General features: G+C 38.3%; 1 protein-coding gene across 2 annotated transcripts in view; it reads left to right on the top strand.

The window, feature by feature from the left end:
- CDK5RAP2 (CDK5 regulatory subunit associated protein 2) overlaps window positions 1-24,738 on the top strand; it is an 82,824-nt gene that overhangs the window by 8,455 nt on the left and 49,631 nt on the right. For both annotated transcript variants that reach the window (XM_086475521.1, XM_086475520.1), the window contains exons 6-15: window positions 1,203-1,326; window positions 3,753-3,904; window positions 5,673-5,835; window positions 7,298-7,351; window positions 7,777-7,896; window positions 8,507-8,599; window positions 10,465-10,683; window positions 16,181-16,351; window positions 17,120-17,293; window positions 23,749-23,846. In XM_086475521.1, the coding sequence (XP_086331647.1) occupies window positions 1,203-1,326; window positions 3,753-3,904; window positions 5,673-5,835; window positions 7,298-7,351; window positions 7,777-7,896; window positions 8,507-8,599; window positions 10,465-10,683; window positions 16,181-16,351; window positions 17,120-17,293; window positions 23,749-23,846 (1,368 nt within the window). The remainder of the gene's footprint in view (window positions 1-1,202; window positions 1,327-3,752; window positions 3,905-5,672; window positions 5,836-7,297; window positions 7,352-7,776; window positions 7,897-8,506; window positions 8,600-10,464; window positions 10,684-16,180; window positions 16,352-17,119; window positions 17,294-23,748; window positions 23,847-24,738) is intronic.

Here is a 24,738-nt window from a genome sequence, read left to right as displayed (position 1 = left end):
GTGAATTCTTAAATGCACAATGATGTTAATGTAGTTATACTGGATGGTGCAACTTCGATATTATCCTTCATTCTACTGTATTTTTCAGGTAAATAAATGACTCCCTGGTTGGGAATGGCTTAGTATTCCTATTGTAGAAGTTAAGCTAAGAGCTTATTATCTCAACAGGTGAAGAGGTGGACTTTTTTTCTTTGTTACAGCACTGGATTGAGCAGACATTACACAAAACACTTCTCAGTAAGGCTGAGAAAGCGGTTCAGAGCTGATCTAGGATGAATCGTCTGGTTTTTAATGACATAAAAATTAATACACTTAAAATTTCTGCTTTTCTGTTAGAACCTCTTTTCTAAATAGATACTACTTTTTTAAAAATTACTTAGTGCTACGTTGCCTTGTGGCATGGGCAAGGTGGAATATGCTTAAAGGAGGGAATGGATGACTGTAGGGCTGACAGTAGCCTGTTGAACTCCTTCCTTCTAGATGTCTGGTTCAAAACTCATGCAGGCTGGCCATGACTGACAGCTACCAACTGCTACGTGGGCCTCGGTTTCAGTGGACTTTTCTTTTTGTGGCCTACCTACTGGCACTGAGTTGTTAACAATTAGCATTTTTTCGGTAGTTCAGAGAGGCCTAGTTTCAAGTAGATCCTGAGGACCAGATTAATGTTTGTTTGGTCTCTCCAGGTAGCTGTCAAAGGATGTTGCTGAGTGTTGAATGGAACCTTGCACAAGTTTGTAATAGGAAGCAAAATTTAGGGGGAAGTGATAAACAAGTGGTCATCCTTTGTTTGATAAGGAAACACTAGCTGTTCTTACAAGGTATTAACAATTACTGAAAAGCCAGTTGGAGAAATCTCGGCAGCTACGTATCTTCAGTTTATTCCAGTGCTGGTTTCTGTAGAAAATACAACTCTACCAAAGGCTTCACACTGTGCTTGGAAGCTTTAAAAATATGAAGCAAATACTACACTTTTTCGTGACACGTATAAAGTGCTTGCTTATCCCCTGTGACAAATCTCATGTGGAGCTCTGAGACTGTACCACCAAAACGGCTATATAGTGTGTAGATGTATTTAACCTTAAAGTGACAAACAGTTACAGATAAAGGGGAAGGCGCTTGTGCATAATCTATCAGCCACTCACATATAAATGTTTTCCACTTTCATATGCAATGGGATTTCTATCTATATTGTGGTGTTCCAGTAAGGCAGTTGAAAGCTTGGCGCAGGGTGGTGATGCTGAAGTACAGCGTGTGAAAGAAGAGGCACAAAAGAAGATGCAAGAAATGGAAGAAAGCCTGACTAGGAGAATAAACTTTCTGGAAGAGGTGAGTGGCCGACACTGAAGTTAAAGTCGGTGCTGTCTTTGTACTGTTGTCTGAGATTTGACACTGTGATCTACCTATATTTTCAAAATTGTTTCAGCTTTACTGGAAAAATAGTCAGTGCAAAAGCAGGAAAAAAAAAAAAAGACAAAAACCAAGGAAAAAAAACAATGAAAGGGAAGGTGTTTTTAGCTGCTGTTGAAATGTCAAATATGAGGACAGCAGTTCTTTAGGAAATTTGTACCCATTTGTATTATTTAGATACCTTCAGCAGAAACCTTAGATTCCTGAATCCCAGTGTGAGGAGGCTGCTTTTTCAGAACTGCATTCTCTGTTTAGAGGAACTGGGGCTGGATTTTGAATGCTTTTACTGATAAGGTGTCAGCTCATAAATAGCTGAAACCACTCTGGAAGCCCTCCTGTCATCTCCCATCTTTATGTGAGACCTCAGTATGGCGGTATAAATCTGAGATTCCGTGCCTCTGTGTATCTCCGCTCTTGTGTGTTCATTGTAGGCTGAGAGGCCACCTACTTATGGCAGCTTCTGGGTAGGAGAAGCAGTGGGTGCTTCCCTCCGTTCTGCCTGCATGCCTTACGCTCTGTTGTTAGATTGACCTTTATCTGCTAAATAGTGTTGGCTTCTGCTGTCACTGCATCGCCTTTTTGCATAACATTCTCCTGTTCCGCAGGGTTATTCTTAACAATGTCTTTTTTTAATTCCTTGCTGTCTGAGACAGTTTGTTCCTGTGTTTATTGTTGAGCCATTGCTGATATGTTTACAGGGGAATTGCTTCACGTTTTCCTCATTTTGTAGTGTAAAAGCAAAAAAGCAAAAACAACAACAAAAAAATTCTTTGTATGAATAACATGCTTCCTGAGAAGCAAGAAGTTCAGTTTCTTGTAAAGAACAAATTTGATATCGAGTGGTCTGTGCTGGAAATGCTTGTGTCAAGTTCTAGAAATATATAAGCTCGTGATTGTTTTGCGTCATTGACTGTATACACTTATCTGGAGGTGTGGGGTTTTGTAGCTGTGTTTGTGAGGGGGATAGATATCTGTTGCTCATTCTGTAAGTAAATAGAAATAGCAGAAGTGGATATATTCCAATATTTGCTTTCCCATCCCTAAAGAATTAATTGGTCATGAAAGGTGTTGTTAGCAATCTCCTGGTGGTATTTTCCATCAGGATGATTTAGCAGTATTCATAAAGCAGTGAGCTCCTTCAGGGAGGAGGAGGGGGGAATCTTCATGACCTTTTTTTTTTTTGGTTTAGTGGAATTGGGATTTCTCAAAGCATTCTTTGTGCTATTGGATAGGTAGAGAAGTTCCTCAATTACTTACTCTGTACAAAAATAGCCAAACTGATGTTTCCCAGATGAGACAGGTAGAAGGGCAAATATTCCAATCTCATGATGATATTATGTTTTCTCTGGCCTGAAGACAGTGTTGGCCTCACATTAATTTTATTATACTTATGAATGTAAACACTACAGAGTAGTATTAGCCACTTGTTTATGTAGCGCCATGTAATTACAAAGATCCAGGTATTTTCTAACAAAGATTAATTTTCTTCCGAGTTTTTGATTTGAAAGATGAATGCTGGCAGAACAGCTTTTCAGGAGAGGGATTGAATGAAATCTAGTTATGAAGGACCTTTTCCTCCCCCTCCCCCAAAGAGATATGCTTTTTAGTATAGACTTGAAGGAGAGAGGAAATCACTTGTTAGGCTACGAGGAGACTTTTATCTTGTAGCAAAATTCAGTGAGCACAGCAGGGGAGCTTACAATATAAAAATGAGGATCTGGAACAAATTTTATGTAGTGTATGGTGAGTGTGGTTTTTTTTGGTATTCCCTGTCTCCATGAGTTGGGTCACCTAGAGGAACTTGACTGGAATCTCTGGGTGTTATCTCTGTTTCCACTGCCATTCAATAGAAAAATGTCGAGTTCATACTTTATCAGTTCTTGCAAAATATTATTAATGATGTTGGGAAGAGTTCCAGTTAGCTACAGTGAGCCTATGAATATTAATTTCATCTCTGAATAAAAAAAGCCCTTCTTTAACTGCTTTAATTGAGGTGTAGCTGTTTATTATGATAGTGGGAGGACGGTGGACAAAGCCAAATTATAATAGCTGCAACTAAAGCCATAGCACAGGCGCACTTTTGTTTCCAGTTCTGCTACTAGTTAGGATATTTGTTTTATTTCTTTGGAACAAACTTCCCTTTTTTATGTACCACAGAAAATGGATTAATTGTGAAAACGCAGACACAGTGAGTTCTGAAGTGTTTGCAAGGTGCTTGAACTACTTGGTAAAAGTTGCTAAATTAAACATACCAACATATGTTTGGTAGAGGAAACTTCAATGCGTGAAAAATTTTGTGAGCATTTTGTTCTTGTAGGCATAAGGATTGTGTGTTTTAATTACAGAATCTTAAGGCTGCCCAGGAAGAAGTGGAAAAAGCCATTGCAGTGACAGAGGAGGAGAGAGCTTTGAGAATAGCTGCTGATCAGAAACTTTCTTCAATTATGAATGCCCCTGCAAAGGATGTGGATATGATTACAGGAGCTGAGAAAGACAGGTCAGAACTCTTGCCGGTGCTGTTTCCAACTACTGGAATTCTTTACTGTTAAAAGGTGAAGACTTGACGTGGATATAGGTTTTAATAGTTTGATCCTACCCTCAGATACATGAGTGAGTGTTACTGGCCGTCTCATCTATTCAGCAACCAGTTTACATGCCGCATGATAGGAAAACCATCTTTTAAAGTTGTCTGAAAGCGTAAAAGGATCAGTATGCATGAGACACAAGCATGTCCTTCTTTAAAGCATTGTTGTAACTTTGACTTGCCTCCTCCTTGCTGCTTTCTTGACCCATTGCTGAATAGAACTGGTGAGCATTCCCGTAAAGCTTAGTTAGTTTGGGGATGTGAGCCTGGGGTGGAGATTGTTATGATTCCTTATACTTTGGTGTATCCTTTCCTGTCCATTTGTGACTGAACCCTGCAGGTCGCTGCTCTGTGAGTAACCGGTCTACCCTGGTGACAAAGTTACGTTGGCCTGAGGCTTCCATTTCATAGGTTTGATGTTACAGTAGGACCAAAGCAAGGTTTGCAGTGTTTTCCAGACAGTTTTTGTAAAAGCATACAGATTGAAAACTGCAAATCTGACCTCTACAGTGGCATAAAGTTATGAAACTGTTCTAATAAGTTTTGATACTGCACCTTATGTGCCATGACAGTAATTATAACCTGGCTCTCAAGTTACCTCCCTCCTTTCCCCTTTTCCTTTCCTGTTTTCCTGTCTGCTAGTCATCTACCTGAATACAGTTGCTCACATGAGTGACTTGAGATGGGAAGGAGTTATAAAACCAATCCCTTTCAGAGGTACTTTAGTTGCCACCTCTATAGCTTGTGTGAAAACAGTGCTTAAAGTGTGGAAACAGACTGTCAGGATTGGATCACTGAAGCGAAGGCTGTGTGGAGTATGATGAAGAACATCTTCCCCTCCCACCGCTTCTCCCTGCTGCCCTGTGTGATCCAGTGTTAGCAGGATCTTCTATAATTACATGCTGGTAGATCAGTGTAAGTATTCACAGGGCCAGAAAAACAAAGTGCCAGTGGAAGAAGAGAATATTTGACTTCCTGAAGTGAGTAAAATATTAATGTGCAGTGGTTTAAACTTGTCTGGGAGTAGCACATCTAGAATTTGTATTGTGTTAAAAAGATACTTTCGCCATCTGGGCTACAAAATACTGAGAGAATCACAGCTGGCATCTTATGCCAGAAAGTTTTCACATGTAACTCTTAGGCCTGTCAGAAAACTTAAGCGTTGTGGTTTTGTCAGTTGGAATACTGGAAGTGTCAAGATGTGTATTGACCAAAGAAGGTAGCGCTGACCTAACTCTTTTTTTTCTTGCTTCTGTGAAAGGAGAACCAGCTTAGGTACAAATACAAACTGTGTACTTGAGGGGCACGTGGCGATGGCACGTCAGGATACGGTGTTGTATGTGCTAGAAGTGGAATAGATTGATAAGCTTTTCGTGTGTACTGTAAAGGACAATGTAACTCAAAATACTGAAGCCTAAGTGTTGACATTTGAAATGGTACTGGAGGAAAATAAGAATCGGCACTCTGCAGGTTGCTCAACCCTGTTTGTTGCTTGTGTTAAAGTTCTGGCACCTTTTCTGGTTTCTCTGGAGGGAAAAGGGGTCATGAAAGTACTCCTCTAAGTTTTACAAGTGTGGTCTGGAGTCTTCACCTAGGAGAGGTGTCTGCAAGATTTACTGCTATGACTGGGGAATTGGTGGCAGATGATGCAAGATTAATATTAAAAATCTTATAATTTTAGACTTATAGAGCAACTGAATCTGTCATTGGAAAGTAAAGAAGCTGTAATTCAACACCTGGAAGAGGAAAAGTCTCAGAGTGGATCTTATGATGGGAACTTATCAGCAGAAAAATTCAGAGAACTTACCGTTGCTTTGAGGCATGAAAAAGATAGTGAGATAGAGGTGAGGAAACCGAACAGTTACATGTTACAAATCTCATGTGGTGCAGGATTGTAAAGGTTTTGTGCATGACAGCATGTGAGTGACTTAAGCCAATTTTAAAAAATATTCTTCTTCACAATTATTCCCTCCCTCCCTTCTCCGTTTCCTTAACAGTCATTGGTTATGTTGTGGTTTGGTGGTCAATATTCATCCTTATTATCCATGCTTATCACTCGTTCAATGAAGGGTCACGTTTCCCATTGACTTTATGCCTGTATTATAGATACTGTGCAGTTGCTTTACAGAAGTATGTATAAAAAAAAAAAGCTAGATGTTAACAGATCGCTTAATAGATGACAACTTCTGTAGAAGTTAAGAATGTGATTTGAGAGTTTTAGTTTTGGGAATTATCTCTACTGTTATGGTCTGGAGAAAAAGGTGTGGTAAGGGAGGTAGGCATAAAAAAATCTCATGAAATAAAGTGAAAGTCTAGTCTTTAGCTTGCAAAAGGTACTAAGAGTCAGGTGGTTTTATTTTTTTCCATTTATTTCACTTGGCTCTTAAACAGGAAGATAGATATCCTGAAAGTTGAAAAGTAGAAACAGGTCTTAAGGCTTGAGGTGGTTTTTTTTGTTGTTTTTTTTTGTGGTTTTGTTTGTTTGGTTTTGTATTGGTTATTCAAACAACAAATTATAGCTGGCAGAATTAAGTAATCAATCATGGAGGCTGTCATGCTTCTGGGAAATTTTCTTCCTTTTTGTTTTGGAAGTTAATATTGATCAGTACCTACACACTTTGCTTGCTTACATCAAGACTAGACAGGAACCTTCTACGATTGGACTGATCAGTGGAATTAAAAAATTTTCAGTTCTGGATGGTCTTGCAATTAAATCAATATGTGTCAGGAAAAACTACCCTGGTTTCACAAGAGTATTTGTGTGTCAAGATAAAAACAGTGTCATCTTTAATCATCTCATAGGAGGTGGACAGACTATGATTGTTTTGGGAAAAAAATCTGATAAATACCTTGCGCAACTCTTTGTTTTCCTGTATGATTACTTTTTAAAAAAAAATAAAATTCTTTAACCTCCCCAAGGAAAAGTGCTAATGAAAATCTTCCATGATGAAAGCACCTTGCTGACATAGATACATGTCACATAAAAATGCATTTTTATTATCTTGGCAGGTAGAGTTCTCCTGTCTCATGGAAGAACATTTCATGTGTGGTGTTTTTGTGTGTGTGTGTTTTTTTTTTTTTTTTTTAAATTTGAACAGGCTCGTACTGTGCCCAGGCAGATTTCTAGACTTCCAGGAAGCAACTGATTCAATAGTATACCCCTTTCAGTAGTAATAGAAGTTTGGGTTTTTTTTTTGATCTCTCCCAAGGTTTTTAAGCTCGTTTTGCTTCAGTTTAATGCTTCATGAGTTACATTTGTGTTTAGAGTGAGTTTACTTGACCAAAACATCTGTTTTGTTCTTATAGGCTGTTAGAATGGAGCTTAAAAATGAGAGAAATTCTTTTGAAAAAAAAATCCAGGTAAGTTCTAGTTTTGCTTCTGTTTCCTCGACCACTTACAGTGCATGTTGGGATCTCTTGTGTTCGGCATTCATAGATACAGAGAGGCCTTGACTGGAAAGGAAGCAAAGCAGATCCTCTGGCACATTCTCTTTCATCTTGGGTGACAGGAAGGCTCACCTTGGTTTTGAAGCAGTTTTCAATAAAGCTGATAGGCATGCTCATCAAGTATTGAAGCTGATACTTGTGGCCAGCCCATGAGATGAGGCTTCTTATACTGTATTCCAGGCACATCTTTAAGATGATGACTCACATTTTGGGACTATATTTTATGTTAGTAATCTGAGTAATAAGATATAAGAACTCTGAGAGAATGTACTTATTAATGTGCAGTTACAGTATCTCTTAGTGGGAAGTTAATGCAACTTTCACATAATCTAATTTAGTTACTTCAAGAAGAGCTACAAGAGAGGGAAAATGAGCTTGCTGTTGAGAAGAAGAATGGTTTGAAAAGGGATAAAACCATTCAAGGGCTAACTGTTGCATTAAAAGCAAAGGAAAAAGAGGTATGATGATTATGATCTTACTGGTTTGTTGAAGTATCATTAGGAGGGGATTATGTGCATTGTGTATGTGGTAGGGGTTGACTGATCTCACTGTGACCATTAGGAGGCTTCTAGTGGGTCCTTAATCACTGCTGTCATATCTGTAAGCAGTTCTGTTTGTCTGGAGCTTTGGGTCTTGAACAGGAGGAGAGAGGAAAAACATGCTTAACTGATACTTTCTTCCTTAAGAACTTTGAGGAAAAATGTTTTCAGTTGCACACTGATTTTTATCAGCTCTGAGCACCACTTAAAAGGTAGAGGTATTTTGTGCTGTTGAGTAAGTGAAGCTGTCATAAAGACAGCTAAAGTAGGTGAGGTCAGTGTCAGCTGAAATTCACATTTCATGGAAGAATGGTAAATATTTAACTTGATAGGCACTGTAATGCATGTTGTGAAAGAGCAAGGATTTCTTTATACAAGGTTTATTATGATGTATTTGGTGTTTTTGTTCTTTAAAGTATTTGTTTTGTGTAGTTGGATGAATGGATAAGGAGATGGGATAGCTATTACTGAATCACCATCCCTTGGAAATAACTCTTTCTACATAGTATTCATTTTACTTTACTTAAAGAATGAGGAGCTTGGTTCTGAAATTGAAGAGCTGAATGCTTCATTGGCTAAGGCAAGAGAGGCAACTCACAAAGCACACATCCAAAAATTCAAGGTAAGAAGAAAGCAATTAATGTGGCTTCCCCCATCCCTGCTCCTTCCTTCTCTGTAATTCCACACAGCGGGTAGTACTTTGTATCTTTGAAGGCAGAGGAAATTAGTTTCATTTTTTGTACTTTGAAAAAAAATTCCCAAAATCAAATTATTGAAATGATAGTGTTAAAAGTGTCAGATTACTTATCTTGTTTCTTGAGTGTTTTCTTCTATAACAACTGAGAATTAAGGGAGAAAAGTGTAAAAGCAAAACTAGTTAAAAATAAAGACCCAGATAGTTGTGGAGCTGAGATGATATTGGGTTTTCTTCATTGACCTAAGACTGTTTTGTCTTTCCTTCCAAAAGTATGGTAATGGCACACTCGTCACGTTAGCAGAGCTGAACTGGGTATGACGCGCTTGTTTGGATTTATTTATATAATAAATGTGAAACCACTGGTTGTGAAATAGTGGAATGTTTTTTGTGAAAATGTGATTTAGTATTAGACTTATGTGTGTGGAGGAGAAAGGACTTTATGATGATCATTTATGCCTTATATGTGGCTTAAAATGTAAAATGGGAGAAAGTAAGAATTTTATATTAAAATAGACAACGTAGGATCATGGAATGGTTGGGTTGGAAGGGACCTTAAAGACCATCCAGTTCCAACCCCCCCTGCAGTGAACAGGGACACCTCCCACCAGACCAGGTTGCTCCCAGCCCCATCCAGCCTGGCCTTGAGCCCTGCCAGGGAGGGGCAGCCACAGCCCCTCTGGGCAACCTGAGTGCCTCACCACCCTCGCAGGGAAGGAACATCATGTCTCTTGTAATATTTTCAAACTCATCTCAAACTAATACTGACTAGAGGCAGTGATGAATCTTCCATTATGATGTTTGTTCATCCACTTGGACTTTTAGCTCAGCAGGAATGGAAGTGGGTGATACGCTCGCCTCTGAAGTACACACACCTAAAGCTTTTGTGACTGACTGTACTGTTTTTTGATTTCAGAGTCTAAGGGAGTAGTAACGTTTAGTTCTCGCAGAGCATTTCTTCAAAAACCCAAATTTTAAGTGTGCTCTATTGAGAAAAGTACATCCTGTTTCTGCTTCGGGTCATTTTGTCATGTGTGTGAATCTATAGCTTATGTTTGGTTTTTTTTATACCATGGAAGTCCTGCCTTGAAATACTCCTCTAATTTTAACCCTTTAATTTTTGAGAGCTTGATTATATTTGAAAAGTTCTACGTTTAAAAATTGTGCAACTAATCCATCTTGTCCGCAGAATCCATACTGTATGGTGGGTGACAGAGCAAGCCTTTCTCCTCATTGCTCTGCTACTTAGCTACAAACTTGAGTTGTAGGCAGTTCTCTGAGTAGATCATGCTTCATAGCCCGCTACTCCTGTCATCTGTGTTGTGAACTTTGAGGCCAGTTGTCACAGTACGTGATGGGGAAGAACACAAATTGGACTTGCTGTTTCATATAAAAAATATGACTTGGTAACTACTTGACCTAGTCTGGATTCAAACTGACCCAGAAGTAGAAAGCTTTATGTAATAAGAGCTTTGGGAACCAATAAATAATAAGATGGTCTCATTTGCACTATGGACTCCTTTGCAGGTCAACCTTTATCTAATTCATAGTTATCTAAAACACTGTTATCCTGTGCTGGCTGTCACTGAAAGCTGCATTAAATTAGTTGAGAAAATTTTTCATGTAACGTTTTCCCAGTTGTGTGGGTAACTGTCATTTCACCGTATTTTTGCACTACAATTTTGAAGTACTGGAAAGAGGTGCGGGGGAGTGGGTTTGGACACAACAGGAGTAAAGACTTCCAGTTGCTACAAAATGCCATTATAGAACCTGAATGCTGCTTTGTGTTTCAGGGTGCTGAGGATTATCAAGCTCTCCTGATGGAAAAAGAGACCCTCTTAGCAGAGCTGCGTTCAGAAAACCTTACAAAGGATGCTGAGAATCGTAAACTACAAAGAAGGATTAAAAGGACCGATCAAGAGCTAAATGATTTGAATTTAGAAAGAGAGAAAATGGAGAAGGAGCTGGATGAAGCACAACTACAGAAGAGCAGAAGTGACAAAACCATTAATGTTATTATCATTTTCTTCCTTTATTTCATGAAGTCTAAAAATAATTTAGCACTTCTAGCATGTCCTTTTTATAACAAATTTAGTTTGTACATTAGTTTTTGAATTTGAATAATTTTGGAAAGGTAAATGCATGTGCTTACATCCAGTATGCAAAAGAATGTGGGCAAGAAGGCTGAGGAAGATTCACAGTCTGCACAGACAGATGTTTTAAAATAAGCATAGGTTTGTTAGTCTTAGGTCCTAGAAAAATCATTAGCCTTTAGAAGTGGTAAATGGTTACTGTTGGTTTCAGTGTTTCTGATGGGAGAAGCTGGACATGCACGACAATGTACGTCTTGTATTTCTGCTGTATTTGTCTTGTTCCATGTCTGGACATTATCTTGAATTACACTACTTAAATTAAACTTTCTTCTAAGTTCTAATGCAGAACAGGAGTAAGTAGCCAAACTTCAGCTTGCTTTTTGCTGTCGTAGCAGGGTCCTTGTAAAGGCTGTATATTTAGTAACTTCTGCTTATAAGGTTCCCAAAGCATAGGATTAGTTGATCACGATTTAACATAAAAATGATGTGCTGTATCTGTTCATTAATTTTTCTTGCTTCATATTCTGTTTAGAGTTTTTTACCTTGCTCTGGGCATTTAGATAAGCATTTCTGCTTCCAGCATGCATAGCTCGTGCAACAACGTGAATGATCAGGTTTCTTCTTTTCTTTCTTTTAAAAAAGGATGCATCTTCTGCTCAGTTTTTGACATAAAACATGCTTGTCACCTGTGTATTGTCATGTGGATTTTTCTAAAGTCTTCTCACCATTGCTTCCATTAGGGCAGCATTTGCATAATGAGTCCTGCCTGCATGCAAAGTCTGGCCCTCTTCAGTTAGTGATTAGTCTCCTGCTGTATTAAATTACATAAAAGATTAAACGAACTTGCCTTTATGCAGTGGATGTTTTGGTTCAATTATTAAATAAGGACCTTAATAAAGCAGGTGTATGTGGAAATTGCTGTTCCTGCAATATCATTTAAAGCCAGTAGAGGGATCTCTTTACTTACAAACAAATAAGTTCTCCTCCCCTGCCCTCAATTTAACTTGCATTTTTTGTTAATTGTCAACTGTGGTTAGAGCGCCGTCACAAAGTCTCTATCTTTGGTACGCTTTGAAATTTCTTCAGGGTGTTGAGGTTAAGGGGAGAAAGAAAAGATCACTCCTGTCAGTAAAACAGCCACAAAGAACGTATTTTATTGATTGAAAGTATTTTATATTTAACTGTCTTCTCTATTCAGAACTTTTTTCATCTTTCAGGGGAGCTAGAATATAACTCTGTATAGGAAAGACAGGAAAAATAGGACTGAGTAGGGAGGTGCCAGGGGATTCAAAGTTAGTTGTATTACAGAAGCCTATTTGACTCCATTATGTCCAGGTTTTTCATATAAATGACTAGATCCTTGGGGAAAAGCATTCCTGCCAAAAGATGAGCAGTCTTATAAAAATTATATCCCTAACCTATTTCCTACTCCTTGCAGAACAGCTGCTTCAATTTCAGAAGTGCTGGTACATTTGGATATAGCAATGTTGCCTCTGAAATGTTGCCCATTAAGTAGAAGATATGTGGGAGTAAAAAAATATGCTGTGATATTTTGCTCTTTGACAAATAGAAAACCACTTCAATGATCTGATGCAAACCTTTTATGAGACAGCCTTGAAAATTCTGTTCTATTTATGCTCCAAGATACCTCTTTATCAGTGTTTCTATTTTGTTACAATAAAACTAGCAAGAATGTGTATAAACTGTGGAAAATGACCTCAACATCTATGATGAACTGCTGTTTTAGCCCTTCACTCGGAAAGATTTCACAGGGAAATTTTCAGTGACTTTTCATATACTGTAATTGGGATAATCCAATTTTTTGCATACATCTATTTAAAAATAAAACAACAACAAAAATCTCTCCGGTTTGTTTGGAGAGGAATTGGGTGTTACTGTCCTGAAATGGAAGAAGGTTAAACTAAATTAATTAAGACTGCTACATGTGAGCTGAGAGACCCAGTCACAGACTGTTCCCAGTAATAGGAGCCTTCTGGAACGATGGGCGTAGGTGTTCTTGAACAGTGTCCCTGCCTTAGGGTGGGCAGCTGCCCTGGCTTTTTACTAGGTCAACTTTGAAAGCAAAATTGCTTTACTCTAAGCTCTTTGAAACAAGAAACATTGGGCATATAGTCTTACATACAGTTGGTGAGGAATAAGCATCAATTCATCCTTAATGTTGCTTGTGTCCACCGTGTTACTGTGTCTGTAACAGAGATTCAGTGCTTCTTGGTCGATGAGTTTGCTCAAATTTACATGATTAAACACTTTAAGTATCCATTCTCTCTCCAGGCCTAAATGTAGACAATTAAAGTGTATTTACTAGGTATTCATATTTGATCAGTTGGTTGGGGAAATGCAGAATAACTCATTAGGCAGAATTTATTATTTAGTCTTCCTACCTGTAGTTTAGCCTGAGGGGGAGGTTTTGGAGCTTCACGACTTAATTATTCACCAACCTATTTTCCATCTGACAAGGAGGGGGAGGCATCTGCTCCAGTCTCCTACATTATAGTCTTTCACATTCGTTTTTCTTAGTTCAACTATCATTAATCATACGAAGGTCTCTTGGGAAAAAGGCTGGCAGAGGGAATTGCAAAGTTTATGCTCTGAGAACTGTAGGTACTATATTATCCTTGCAACTCAATGTATAGAAACCAATAGATTTTCTCCCAGACAATTTGAGTGGTCAATGAGTTCAAGCAACCTGCTATAGTGATGGATAGTTCTGTGCGTTACAGAATTCGAGCTCATGCAAAGAAGATAATTTTCAGTCTCAGCTCTAGCGTGTTTTGGGAAGGGTTCAGGGAACTTTGGAGGCAGAAATAGTAGGGGCAAAGTATCTGCAAATTGCAGATCTCTCGCAGGCTTTTTTACTTTTTCCACAAGTGTGCCTTGTCAGTCCACCTCTTTCCACAAACCTAGCCGTAATACCTGGGCTGCTTTAAAGGCAGAAGCGTAGTTTCTGTACCTGACAAGTGTTGTGCACCAAGATGACAGAGCAGATAATAGGTGTGTAGCACTGTTTTGCAGCAGCATCTCTTCTATCTATGCATGTCTATTGTCTTTTCTTCTTAAAGCTCTTTATGGTTTTCAGAGGATTGGTCACTTGAAGCGACAGGACAGGTCAGAAGCGTTCTGTTTGATGGTTGGTTACCTATTGGGTAACGTATTCACTTAAAGCCTCTCAGTGATGTAATAGTATAAAACCAACGTAAAACCAGAAAGCCAAGGAGTGAACTTTGCAATGCAGTGAAAATCATAACGCTGCAGTTGGTCCTTTGTTTCCAGTTCACGTGTTGTATATGAATAGGCTGAACATGACCCACTTGAAGAGCTCCATGACTTGAAGGCAAAAGACTTTGCAGTTATCGGACCATTACGCTGCTTGCAGAAAGGCTGCACTACACTGCAGTTTACATTATGGTTGGTAGATAGTAAAAAATAGAGGCAAAACTTGGATTCTATAGTTCTTCAGTTTTCTTAGTCAAGCAAGTAGTTCTTTTGGTCCTGATAAATTTACCTTTATGAGTTTGCAGAACTGGTGTCTAAGCTTAATCATTCTTTGAAACTGAGTAACATTTGAGGGTTTGTTTGGGAGCTATTAGGGATTTCTTAGCTGAGTCCTAGTAATGAAGCTAAAATTAAGCATGTAAACCAAAAGACATTGTAAATGACAATTTGTATTTAATGTGCAAATAAACAGAAGTAAAACACTGAAGTAGTAAAATGATGTTAAGGATTTGATCTGAACCTGCATGAGGCAAGGTAATTAAGTCAAGAAAAGGACATAAAACAGTTTGTAAAGAGATTGCAATTGAAGTGTCACTAGTACTATTTCTTTGTACTTAGAATAAGAAACAACTATTGAATTTTAAATCCCAGTGGAGGTAAATGTAAAGTTTGTGGGTGACTACCATATGTGCAAACTATTTAAAGGGCTCATGATACCTCACAAATGGGCCCTTTTGGGGAATAAATGGAAAACATTTATTTTAAGATGTGGGCTGTTGCCTGGTTCTTTGGGTCTGAAGAGAAGTTTAGATAGTATAAAGTCTCTTGTAAGTTTTAATTGTTTAATTTTAGACAACAGCTCCTTTGTTACAAGTTTCTACTTCTCTTTTTCCACACAATCCGTGCAGTAAATGCTCTACATCTTCCTGCGGAGTAAAAGCTTATAAAATGAGGCTAGTGTATATGCAGGCTATGCCTCCTTCAATTGGCAATGTTGAACCTTCCAACAAATCAGCATAAAAGTTTGAAGTGGGACAAACTGTGGTGGTGGGAGAGCAGTTGAAGGGATAGAGAAGATGCGTTACGGATTTTTCTGCTGCTCTGTGCTCTTGCATATTTTCCACTTTGTAACTGGGAACTCATTATTAATTACATGCTAATAATTTCATATGTATTTCCATCGAGTAGCGATTGTCCCAGGTCATAGCTGAATGTAAAGAGTAGGAATTGTTTGATGTTATTGCTTGGAACCTAAGGCTTTATCGGGTGGTCAGACTTTGAAACCCCCCAAGATAGCTGCAGTTATCAGACGGTGGGTTTTCAAGTGAAGTGGGACAGGATCTGTAGGAATGCAGAGGAGAAAGCTGTAATTGTGGTGTGCATCAAGTGCAAAACTGGGAGGTGCTGCTTTTTATGTTGCGGTAGTCCGTGTTGGTCCTAACAGATCTTAGTCCTTTGGACTTGCTACTGCATAAGGCTATTGAAAGAGATTGTTTCTGTGTTTTAGAAGCAAAATGGGCATAGAAGTATGTGTTTCTCTGATGGGGAACTAAGATGTGGAGATGATGCACCTAATCTTGGAGCTGCAGGAAGTAATTAACAGAGTCAGAATCAAGATCAAGCTCTGTTCACAACTTCTCATCACGAGACTGACCTGGTTGGTCGTTTGGATTTTCTGCTCTTGTCAAAAGAAAATGTTTTAACATTTGTGACCTTTTGTTTGATGCAAAAGTAACTCGTAACACAGTGATAGTGCAAGAATTCCCATGGTGTGATGAGGAAAAGCGCAAATGACAAACTGAATCACCCGTAACCAATTTCCTCCTATTTCTAGCAAGGGAGTAAATTGACTCAGAAGTGAGTGTTCATTCTGACGGCAGAAATACCTACGTGCATGATATTCCCCTCAGCCTCGGGAGTCTGGTCATTCTGCCTGAAAATCATTTAAACAATAACAACCTAGATTTTTAGAAGACAATACTGACATCTCTTCTAAATGTTTTCTTTGGTTAATTGTATTCATTGATGCAAGAGAAAGATACTGGCTTAAATGCATTCTCCAGACTGTTCAGTGATATGGGTAGTTTAAAGCAATGGAAAGTAAACTAATGAGGTGGGTGGTTAAACTTTTTTTAAATTTGATTTGCTAAATACTCAGTTTCTTTTTCTTTTTCTTTTGTAGGACCTTAGAAATCAACTAGAGAAATTACATGGTGAAATGACTGAGAAAGAAAAAGCGGTTGAACATCATTACAATATTCTTTTGAGTGAAAGCAATCAGAAGGTGCAGAGCCAAGAGCTAGATATCAAGCGGCTAACAGACAATGTCAATCAAAAGGATCTACTGCTTCACGTAGGTAGACTTAAGTTGAAATGAAAAATGGAAAGTCATCATCTGATTTTGTATGAGGAGTTATTACAAAATCACATTTGTATTTGGAATTACTGTTGATTTTGATGATAATCCTTCACTTTATAATACTGTATTTGCAGAACAGACGTATAATTACAGAGTGTGTGGCATTCAATGAGTTTTCTTAGGGTTTTATGAAGCACGTGGACATAAGGAAGAAAGCTTTACTAATGTAGAATTTTCACTGTTGTGGTAAGACCCTTTAAAAGCTCTGAAGTGTCTGTGATTTTCAGTTCATTGTGCAGAAACTAGAAGCTGAAGAATAGGTATAAATACTGAAATATTTTATCTTCTTTTTTTTGGAGCCCATTCAAAATGATGTATGTGAGAAGGGAGCTGCCGGAATGTTAACAGACCCTTGCTCAAGTTTTTTTTTATAGCTGGAGCCATAACCCTGAGAAGTACTGATGGTATTTGATATGCAATGCAAAGAGTAATAGTTGAAGTTTATCTATACCTGGAGACCAAGGTGCATGCCTTGACTTATTTTTTAATACTTTAATAAAAGATTGGATAGCTGGGGACAGCTTCTGTTCAATCTTTTTTTTGCTTCTATTATGTTAAATTGAGCTCTTCTTTTGCAAGGTGCATAAAGAACATGTGCTGGATCATCCTTGGATATTCTCATGAATTTTGTTTGTTTATCTATTTTACAATGTGAAACTAGAGTAAATTTTGTAAAACTGTCTCAATGTTTCCTTTTGCTAGAAGCTTGATGGAACAGTTAAAGAAAAGGATGCAGAATTGCAGGAGCTCCTGAATAAGTACAAGAACCTTCTAAAAGCCAATGAAGAACTTGAACTGAAAAATGAGGGCTTAGTGAAGGAAAAATGCGCTGCGCAGTCTCAACAGTCAATCATCAAGATAGTCAGAGAGTTAGAGGTGAGTTTTACATAACTCTGATCATTTGCAGCTGAATGCCTTGTCTTCAAATCGAGGAGAATTTTGACTTTGGCTTCAAAGGTGCGGACTCGTACGTGGTAATTCACTCTTGTAGCAAGGGGCTGTTTTTCCTTCATATCAATACCATATGAAAACGTTCTGTATTATTAAAAAGATAATGGTGGCTTTATTAATAATTGTGTCCTATGATTTGTATGATTGTGATGGTATTGATCTGGCATCGTAAGAGTACATAGCATTGTACTCTGATGAGTTTATATGGTGTCACTCAACTCTTTACTCTCAGAAAGCATGTGAGATGTTGCTTGAGAGGTGGAGTTTAGTGATCATTAGGGCAGACATATTTCCTTGAGTGAGAGGGTGTCTGCATTTCTGGGAGAGGCGCAGAGCACAGTTTGTGGACTTCTGATACGTAAGGGGAAAGATTCTACAGAGATAGTGACCACAGGAGATAAATGGAGCGTGAGGATAAAAAATGCAGGTAGGAGTGAAGATATGTCTGGGGAAGAACAAAACTCTTCTAAAGCAAAGAAGAAAGGAAATAATATATATATATATATATGTATAAATAAAAGGTGAACAATATATGCCCATTATTTTATTTGATGCTGTAGATTGAAGAGACTTGTTAGTACCTGAAATCAGAGGTCAAAATTCAGAATCTTAAAATGTAGAGTTAGTTCCTTCCCCCTTCACCCCTCACTTTTGTACTAGGAAAAAAACCTGTCCGGTGCTGCTAAGAAGTTTTTGAATCACTTGCTGTCTCCATCAGTGCATTTTTTTATTATTGCATACAGATTATTGAACAAGTAAGCTGCTTTTGAAGGTACATTTCCTCTCTTTTTTTGTGCTGCTTGCAGCGTAGTATGTTAAGGTCTCCAAAAGCATCAGGCAAAGTAGGAAGAATTAGTCTAGTACGTACTAATGACAGAGAAAGCTATTTAGTTTCTTTAATAATATATCAGTCATTAAATGAGATTTTTCTAAAGAAAGTTTAAAATAAAGTGAGCCAATGGCAAAGGAAACATGAGTGCTATGTCTTGTGTCACATTCTGAACACAGACGTGATGAGATGCTTAATAATGCTTAATATGTTATGGGCACTGCTATTAAACAAGGTAGAAGCAAGCACACATTGAGTCATGGGTTATTTGAGAAGCTCAGAGTAAAGGAGCTGCATCACTGCTTGCCAGGCTACCAGTGCAGAGTGTATCAAAGTAGATATGAATATACACACAGAGAAAGTAAAGCCTGTGAAAGGTTGAGTAGAAATTCTACCTCTGTAAAACAAACTGCAGCGTACGCACGTAACTTTTGTCACAAAGGGACCGAAGAGTGATGGAAAATCATACAGAATTAATGAAAATCAAACACTACCTTTCCTCTGTACACCCCACTTCCAATACAGGTGTATAACCAGGAGAGAGAACAGTGGCAGGCAAAGCCATGCATGGTAATGACCCAGTACCCACCTTCTAATCACAATCCATTCTCTATGGCTGGTTCGCTTAGTGATTGTGAACAATACCTAATCACAGTGCATTGTCCTCTCAGCTCGACCTCTGTGTAAGATATCTCCTGTAAAAACCCACTTTGGCATATTAATCATAAGTTTTTGGACACGGATTATCCAGCGCTCTGCTCTCGTTGCCTGCCTTGGACCCTTTGATGACTTTACAGTGCTGCACCGACTCTCAACAAACGCACAGCTTGGATCCTCCCCACCAGAGAGAACAGAAACCAAGCTCTTCTAGCCTCACTGATCTTTAAAGTTGAAGAAACTGAATTGAGAGATGCAGAACTTTCTCTCTTTCATCATACCTTTTTAGTTTATTTTAATGTAATGATAAATTTAAAAGCAACCAACATCCAAAGCTCTGCTGGGTGCCTTGGCCAGGCCAGGGAAGATAAATGACAGTTTCTAATTAGAGTTTGGATTCTTGAGCCGCTGTCATGGGCTAGAGAGAGTGAGGGCACTGATAATTAGGTTAGTCATGCAACTGCTGACTCTGGTATCTGGGAAGTCTCGTAATGAAATACGTTTTACAGCCAAGGAATTTAGAAGTGCCATGGACTCCATATAATTTTGTAAACTTTAGTTTGTTTTGTGCTTAATGCTCTTCTCTCACAACCAATACACCTATACTTACAAAGGTCTCTTTGATGGAGTATTTGATAGGTAAATGTGTTTCTAACACAGATTTCTAGATGTTTGTGGTTCGTTTTATTCCTGAGAAAAGGATCAAAATTGAGAAAAATGGCTCTTGCTCAGCTGTGCTTCTGGGTTCTGTTGTGTTGCACGTGTAATCTTGCACACAGCATATGCTGCAGTAAGGGGCCACAGGGGCAGGGGTTTTAATTCTAAACTGATTTCTTTAAGTGTAAAAAAGGTTATTGGATTTGCTGTTATGTAGCCTCTCTGTGATGTCTGTTTTTGGGAGGGGGAGCTTATGTACTGCTTGAGGGTGGAGTGGGAAATGTAGTTAGCTGATACTCTGCAAGGCAAATCTGATGTTTCTGCAGACACAAGTCACTTTCTGATTCCTGTGCGATCAGCACATTGTTTGACTTTGGTTATTACTCCTGTATTTAGGGAGTTAATACTGTGCCGTCAGGGAGCGGAAGGATCCTGTGTGCGTACAGTTGTGATGTGATTTGCTGCAGCTGGAGAAATTAGAGTCAGTGCGGGAAGTTACTGATGTAGCCAGAGCTTTGCAGGTGATGGGTGAGTGAGAATTGGTGCCTTTGTTGCAGTACTGCAGACATGTCTTAGCTGTTGAAACAGCAGCAGCGTGCACATTGTTGCTGTCGTGATTATGGAAAGTGATGTAGTTGACTCTCTTTTTTTTACACAAGTGTCCTGTCTGTTAAATAGTGATCAGGGCATTGTAGTGGTTGCGTTCAGTCTCTTGAAATCGATGTTGTGAACACATAAACAGGGTGATAGTTCAGTTTCTGATTTGATGAGATTAGCTTATAGCTGAAAACAGTAATCTTTTTTTGTCGATATCCATGTCTTCACACACTTTAAACGCGATGCTTTTTACCTGTGACTCTGAGCATGGCCTGGTGATGGGAATGGATGTGGTTGGTGTGTCTCACCATTTCCATATTAGCAGAAATTTCATCTTAAAGGAGTTAGCCTGGTGAAGTGATATTTGGAGATCCTTATACAGCCCACTAGTCTTGCCTCACGTATCACCAAGCAGGGCCATAACTTCTTTGGAGCCAACAGCTTTGTGACATTTTCTGTGGTCGAGATGACATCTTCTAAAAGTCACCCACAAAGTCTTTTGCTATAGTAATTTTCTTCTTTAGATATATGACTCAGTGGACTGTAACAATTTTAATCTTATTGGCGATGGTTTCATTTTGGGTAGACCATGCATAAACTTTACTGCAACCTTAGAAGAAATTATCAAATTCTGGTGCTGGTGGATGGATGGATGGATGGATCAGTGATGAGGTGTAGGTTACGGCCTTCTCTCGATCCTTTGTCCTCTAACCTTCAGAGATTTTGTAATGATCCTGGTGGTTGTTGTAAGCAGGAGAGTATTCAGTGAGGTGGCCGGATGTTCTTGTGACTTTGCCAATAAGTTATTTATTGTGGAGGCATAAACCTTTTACTTTCATTGCTTACAACTGGAGAAACCTTTAATGAAAATAAGTTATGTTTTCCACTGCTGCTGCTTAGCAATAGTATTTCAGACTTAAATATAGACTTTAATGTATTAGATTGCCTCCTTTCACGGGAATATAAATCTTTCACTGCAATATGGTCCTGGATGTCTTGCAGCTATCTCCTCTAACACATTTTTCCCTCACACCATGTGTCAAGAGGTTTAATGTTTCATTAACTCCCACAGCATTATGGTCTATTTAAGTTACAGAGCTGCCTTATGTTTTGTGTACTGTTGGGGAGTTGATTGGAATAATTCACTCCTACACTTTATTTAGAAATGACAGTAATAATGTACAAAAAAGAATGTTCATGCTGTATCTTCTCATCCTTATTACTCATGGAAGATTCTGAAAAATCAAGAACATTTCTTCATGATTTTGCTAACCTCTACGTAGATAGTTGAATTTAGAATTTAATAATTTGTGTATAGTCTGTGGCATTTGGAATTAAAAAACGGCTCACGTCTCTCATTACACAGAAAAAAAAAAAAGAGCTGGGAGGATTTTGTGAGATTTTGATGCAAACGTAGAACTAAATTAACATGTGAATTGTAAAAGAAACACAGGAAGCTGGAACATGGTTCTGTGTGTAACAGTGCTTTGTTAATGCAGCAGCCATAGACCCCGAACCGTTGGTGACAACCGTTATCTCGTTTGTGTACCGTAAACTCTTCAGAGTGACATTACTTTGCCAGCGCTTCAGAAAGAGCTTTTAATTAGGATATAGTTGTGTGGTGTCTTCAGTAATAATTGCGAGGCTTGTATCAGACATATGGAAGAGTTCACTAGAACTTTTATCAGGCTGTTAACCAGCTAAATTAAGTCAAAAGATTTCTCTCTTCCTGTTCCTTTCTACGTCATTGATCAGTGTCATTGCGATCGAACTTTTTCCAAGTTAAATTGCAATCTGTGTATTTTGTGTTTAGTGACTGTTCTTGAAAGGGTGAGATTCCAACACGTTGATAAGGCTCCTTAATTCAGGCTGTTAAGACGTACTTTTTTACATGTGTTTTTTGTGATTTATTTTTTTTTATTAGTGGACTCTGGATCACCCACCTCCATCTATTTGCCTTTGTGTTTCTCAGTACTCAGCAGAAGCCATTGCTGCGTGCTCCTCCTCTGCTCACCTAGCTAATAAACTTGTGATGAAGCTCAGTATTTTGCATTTCATATAGAGAATAGAGTTTAATGTATAAATTGCATTAGAACCTGGAAAGATTTGTTGGAATACAGCTCCCGTTAGGAATGAAGGTAGCTGAACACGATGCACATGTACAAAGGCAAGGTCACTTTGTCACAGAATCTGTAGCATTAGGTGACAGAAGCTGCTCTTCCTGCAGTAAGATCTGACATGCAGATTACCTTAACGGGAGTAATTTGATCAAAACTTGATTAGACTTGCAAAATATTATTTAACATATTTGCTAGCATACTGTGAAGTATGAGTGTAAATAATTAAAAGTAAACAACAGTTGTCCTTGCTTTTGTACTGTTTACTTTGCAGAATACTGAATTTTTCAAATTAACAGTGTCTCTGCACAGTTAGTGTGAATTAACGAGATTCCACTGTAAGTGAATTTTTGTTGCAATTGCTTCCTTAAGAATTGCAACTGGAGTAATAACAGCTGCTTAAAACTCCTGGGTGTAGATTTCTTCCTTGTTAATGATCTGTTCACTAATGATTTACTATCTCTTGAGAGTTCCCTTAGCTGAGATTCCCCCTTAGCTGTGGCACTTTTTTGTTCTTCCTTTCAATTTTCAGTTGAAAAAGAAAACTGAGAGAACAACAAGGCCTACTGTTCTTCTCAGACAAAGGCAAAATATATGTCTGACGTTAATGCATCTAAATTTGCTGTAGATATCCCTGTTATTTTCTCTTCTGAGACTGCTGATATCTTAGGTATTTTTATGTAATAAGTGCAAGCAAATACTCCTTTAAGTAGCTGCATTTTTTTGCCTCCTGCTGAAAAAGTGGCTGTGTGGTTGTTTTGGAGTGAAAAAAGTCTTGGGAAATTAGTGGATGCTTACTGAGAAAGTAGCGTAAAAGTCTGGATTTACTCTAAAATAATAATAATAACAACAATAATGATGCACTTTCTGTGAGCAAGACTGTAGGTAAACAATTTTCTTTTCTTTGCACAACTAAAGCAGCAGCTTGTAGTGACCCAGCTGAGTGTGCAGAAAGCTGACTCAAGGAGTGGGTATTTGGCATGTTCATCCTTCATTTGTTGGCTTGATTCTGTTCAGAAATGGAACTGCATTTGCAGAAACACCTCCCCCAAAGAAAGCCAGTTTTATCCAGAACACAGCCAGGATGGCTAGGACAATGCTCTAAGATGTGTGCTTGGATCTTGGACTTGTCTGCTTTCCCTTCCCTCCCTTCCCCTCCTCTGAAATAGCTACCTGCCGGGTTGTTCCTGGGTTGTTGAGTTCTGAACTTTGGAAGCGAGGATGCTTGGGTTGAGGGGGAAAGCTTTTTAGACTGTGATAAAAATGATGAGCGACTGTTTGGATGTGTGACTCACAGTAGGTAAATAGTGAAACAGTGTTTGCCTCCTTTAATAATAGCTGATTTTATGTATCGTGAATAGTTTCCACATTCATATTAGGCTTTGGAGGTGGGCAGTCCTGTTCAGCAGATTTGGATTTCTACTTCTTTCACATTTTCTTTAGGGCACAGATATACATATAGTTGTAGACATTCAAACTTAAAAAATACATTGTAAGCTTAATATGTTCTTGTTTTAATTTAGGAAAATAAAGAAGCTGAATACGAAAAGCTGATCCTTGCTTTAAGAAAAGAACAAAATATTTATTCAATGCTAGTGAAGACCTTCAAAGAATCGGATAGGTGAGTACATTTTCTATTTTGGTGGGTAATCAAAACTGAAAGGGCAGAAGTCAGAAGTTGTGGGAAAAAAGGTGCAGCTTAACTGGAGTGGTGAGCATTTTTTACTGGCCAGTTTTTCACAGGGCTTGCTGTAGTTGTCTCCTTAAAAGAGAAATATTTTTGTTAGTGAGATTATATTATCTAAATTACTTAATGTTTATGAAAATATTTATGTTTGGATTGGAATCTCAGAGGAGCCAGATTTCCATTTGAATACCAAAGCAAGCAGTAAGATTTTCAGGAGTTGAGTCCTGTGTTGGAATACAGGGGAAAAATCAAATCCCGGTAAACTTTTGCGTGCTGGATGATTTGCTATGGTTTACTCCTAAAACACAGATAATGCTTATCTCAAAGGTGACACTGTGAGAATTTTGATGAAAATATAAGCTAGTCAGATTTTGGAGAAGGTTAAACAAAACAGAATAATTGAATTGCATAGTATGGTTTCAATGTAAAACATTCAGAAGTATGGCAGGAGCAGATGGTTTTTAACCATTTAAAATCAAAGAACATAACATTTTTAGAAAAAAATTTGTGGCCGACTTTGTATCCTGTTATTATTTGGCAGTTGAGGAGGAGACATTATGATAAAATGAAGAAAATTCTTAACCCTCTGGTAAATAAATTTAAATGTTTTATACAAAATGTACTTTTACTGCTATAATTACAAATATTTTAATTAGGTATTGACAGCGTTTAAGAGCTAGCTCCTTACTCTGCCTGCCTGAAGGCAATGGTTTATACCTGCCAACTTTGTGGGAATGTGTGTTTGTATTTTGGAGTTGGTTTTTACACCACCATAGTTTGGAAACCATAAAGTGAATAGCACTAGAGTAGATGAGATCTGGTGTTT

The sequence above is a fragment of the Leptosomus discolor genome, chromosome 19, assembly GCF_034619465.1.
Source record: "Leptosomus discolor isolate bLepDis1 chromosome 19, bLepDis1.hap2, whole genome shotgun sequence".
NCBI lineage: Eukaryota > Metazoa > Chordata > Aves > Leptosomiformes > Leptosomidae > Leptosomus > Leptosomus discolor.
The sequence above is the reverse complement of the archived record's forward strand: the minus strand, read 5'-3'. Positions and strand labels throughout refer to the sequence as shown.